Source organism: Labeo rohita, unplaced genomic scaffold (genome assembly GCF_022985175.1).
Source record: "Labeo rohita strain BAU-BD-2019 unplaced genomic scaffold, IGBB_LRoh.1.0 scaffold_49, whole genome shotgun sequence".
Taxonomy (NCBI): Eukaryota; Metazoa; Chordata; class Actinopteri; order Cypriniformes; family Cyprinidae; genus Labeo; species Labeo rohita.
This window is the reverse complement of record NW_026129410.1, coordinates 1,572,562-1,575,418: the sequence shown is the minus strand read 5'-3', so window position 1 is coordinate 1,575,418 and position 2,857 is coordinate 1,572,562. Positions and strand designations below refer to the sequence as shown.

Genomic DNA, 2,857 nt, shown 5'->3' with positions numbered 1-2,857 from the left:
GGTGGGGATACCTTTAGTATAAAAACACTGACACTTGTTCTCCGTATCACTCACAAGAAGGGTAAGTTATTTTCACTTAACACCTTTATAGTCATTTTTAGATATCCTTCCAGTTACATGTATTTTCTGAGACTTGTTTTAAACCAAACAAAACTGTGGTTCTGCTTTAGTACATTTTAAAGAACTTGTGTAAAAAAAAAAAAAAACCTACTAAGGATGGCTGAGAGCAAAAGCAAGTATTAGCTTATTTCATTATTTCAGCAGATCTGAAAAATTAGCAGCCATCAATGTGATCTTTTCGGTCTTTAAAAATATGCAATGTTTTTTTTTTCACCAGTGGCTGTGACCCAGTGGAGCCCGACATTTGTACAAGACCTTGTCCCTGCTGCCCAAAAGACAGCTCTTCTCTACCATCTCTCTTACCTGTGCCTGGCCAACTTCCCCAACCTGGAGAGGATCATCAGGAGTCGGGCTGTGGAAACCCAGCTTCTGTTTGGCTCTTCTGATGCAACTATGTTGAAAGTACTTTTCAGATTTTCTTTTGAATTTAGTATTTCCATGTCTGTCACCTAGAAAAAGGTGAAATAACTATTAATAAATACATAATGTGAGCCATAAAAAATGTTCACTTTTTTAACTGACATTTTAGGTAAAATATAAAAAATAAGAGTTTTTTTTTCACCACATCTTTGTTCGATATGTGTCTTGTAAATTTTAAATGCATTTCTTACATACCTTTAATGACTAAAAATTCATCTCTTTCAAAATGATTTGACTTAAAAAAAACCTGTTTATTCTATTCTTTCCCCTTTCTAGCTTGTACTTATCTGAACAATGCCTGTTTTATGGTATTATGAGCACTTCCTAAGTCGTTTTGCCTCTTTAGGACAAATCGCAATTCCCCACTTGTAGAGTTCTAAAAGCGTCTGCTAAATGAATAAATTGTGTAAATGTAAATGACTGCAGCAGCATTATAAGCAGGATTTACAGGACAAACACCAGCAAAAAGAGTTCAGAATGTTTTGTCACTATTGTCACTGCTGTCTTTTTTTTCCAAGTCTTTACCTCACGTCTCTTCTCACAGTGTATTTTGACAAGTGAAAACCTGGTTCAGTCACTGTTTCCCATGTTGACAAAAGCTGTGGAGAAAAACAAGCCCATTCTGGCAGTCAAGTTTCTAGCCAAAGCACAAGTCTGGATCAAAGAAATTATCACTGAAGTGGACAGGATAGTGGAAAAGTAAGAACATTTTCCTCATAATAACATGTTTCAAAATAATTTATTTATCCATATGAAACTTCTTTAATCACGTAAAAGTATCAACAAGCTAAACTTTTAAGCTAGTTAAACCAGCCCATTGCTATAAAATGTTAATTTCACGGCAACATTTCTTTAACATTGTGTAGGTATGATTTACACAACAAAGATGTGGCATCATCCACCAGTGATGTTATCAAGGAAAAAATTGAGACAGACAAAAAGATTACACAACAAGACCATGAGATGAAGCAGACTGAAAATACCCTGAATGATCTGAAATCAAAACTCCAAAAAGCCACAGAAGAGCTTGCTGAACTTGAGAGAAAGATAAACAGCAAAAACCAAGAGATTCAAGATTTTGCCAGCTCCATAACCAAAACAAGTAAAGGCCTCGGCATCTTCGCTGCAGTTGTTCCGTTCATCGGGCTAATTGTGAAGAGCATTTATGATGCTGTTTATGATTCTGAAAATGTTGCCTGTATGAAGGCTCTTGAAGCTGAAATGAATAACCTCAGGGCTGATAAGACTGCTCTGAAACAAAAGCAGTGGCAGCTCGAACTTCAGATCTTTGATTGGCAGATGAAGTTTGCCAAAGCCAATTTTGACCGGAGTAAGTGTTTTCTTTTATGTTTGAAGTATACCTATATGACAAGTCTTAATTAAAATTGAAGTCTAGTTTAAGACAGAGCAATGTAGCATGAAGCATGTTTCTTATTTCATCTTTGCAGATTCTATACCAGATCCCATCCATTTAAATGAGGTTCAGAGTAGCTTGTCAAAAATTCAGGCAATTCTGATTCAGCTGAAAAAATTCTGGGAGAATGTTGCTCAAATGTTGAAGTACCTGGAACAAAAGACCTTTGTTGGAGAAGATCTTATTGAAGACCTTGTTGAACTGAAAGATGAATTTCTAGAATCAATCAAAGCAGCCAAAGAGGTATCAATCATGTTCACATGATTACAAAAAACATTCCCAATAAGGTTTTATTTTTTCTCTTTATTTATACCTCAAGGAAGGCTTGAGTGTTCCCTTCTAAATGATAGCCTCATTTTTTCCAAACCATTACTAATGTTTCATGCAAAAGCCTAATATTATTTTGGAAATATTTTAATTTCACAGGCTTGGAGCAGTTTTGGTGCAGGCTGTAAAAAAGCATCTGTCATCTTCAAGATCCAAACCAAAGATGCCTACAAGTTTCTGGAGGTCAGCCCTTCCTCTCTCTCCAAGGAGCAGTGGCAAACAGAGTATGAAAGTGTGAAGGAACAACTGCAGAAAATAGACCCAGTGCAAAGTGTGATGTCCTCTGATACACCTGCCATTTCTGAGTGATCTACATGCACAAGTACATTGTCCCATTTGTTTTTTTTTCATGATGCTGGTAACCTGGGATGATGATTGTGGCAGAAATGTGGAACACTCTTTCACATTAATTCACGTTTGTTTGTATAGTACTTCTCACAATATACAGTGTTGTAAAGCGGACTCAGAAAATGCAAATTTCTACATTGCAACTAGTACTAATGACGTATTCCATGTGGCAAAATGAGAAAATTCAGCCAGTTAATGACGTATTCAAAGAGAAACTGTGAACACAAT

General features: G+C 36.1%; 1 protein-coding gene across 1 annotated transcript; it reads left to right on the top strand.

The window, feature by feature from the left end:
• The first annotated feature begins 209 nt into the window (after positions 1-209).
• Positions 210-2,642, top strand: LOC127160889 (uncharacterized). Its single transcript, XM_051103534.1, has 6 exons — positions 210-232; positions 338-522; positions 1,085-1,239; positions 1,407-1,870; positions 1,989-2,197; positions 2,381-2,642. The coding sequence occupies exons 1-6, from the start codon at positions 217-219 to the stop codon at positions 2,588-2,590; spliced, it is 1,239 nt and encodes a 412-aa protein (XP_050959491.1). The 5' UTR covers positions 210-216; the 3' UTR covers positions 2,591-2,642.
• Positions 2,643-2,857: the final 215 nt, after the last annotated feature.

Coding starts and splice junctions, on each gene's coding strand:
- LOC127160889 (XM_051103534.1), top strand. Junction 1,240..1,406: donor GTGGACAGGATAGTGGAAAA/GTAAGAACATTT, acceptor AACATTGTGTAG/GTATGATTTACACAACAAAG. Junction 2,198..2,380: donor CAATCAAAGCAGCCAAAGAG/GTATCAATCATG, acceptor TTAATTTCACAG/GCTTGGAGCAGTTTTGGTGC.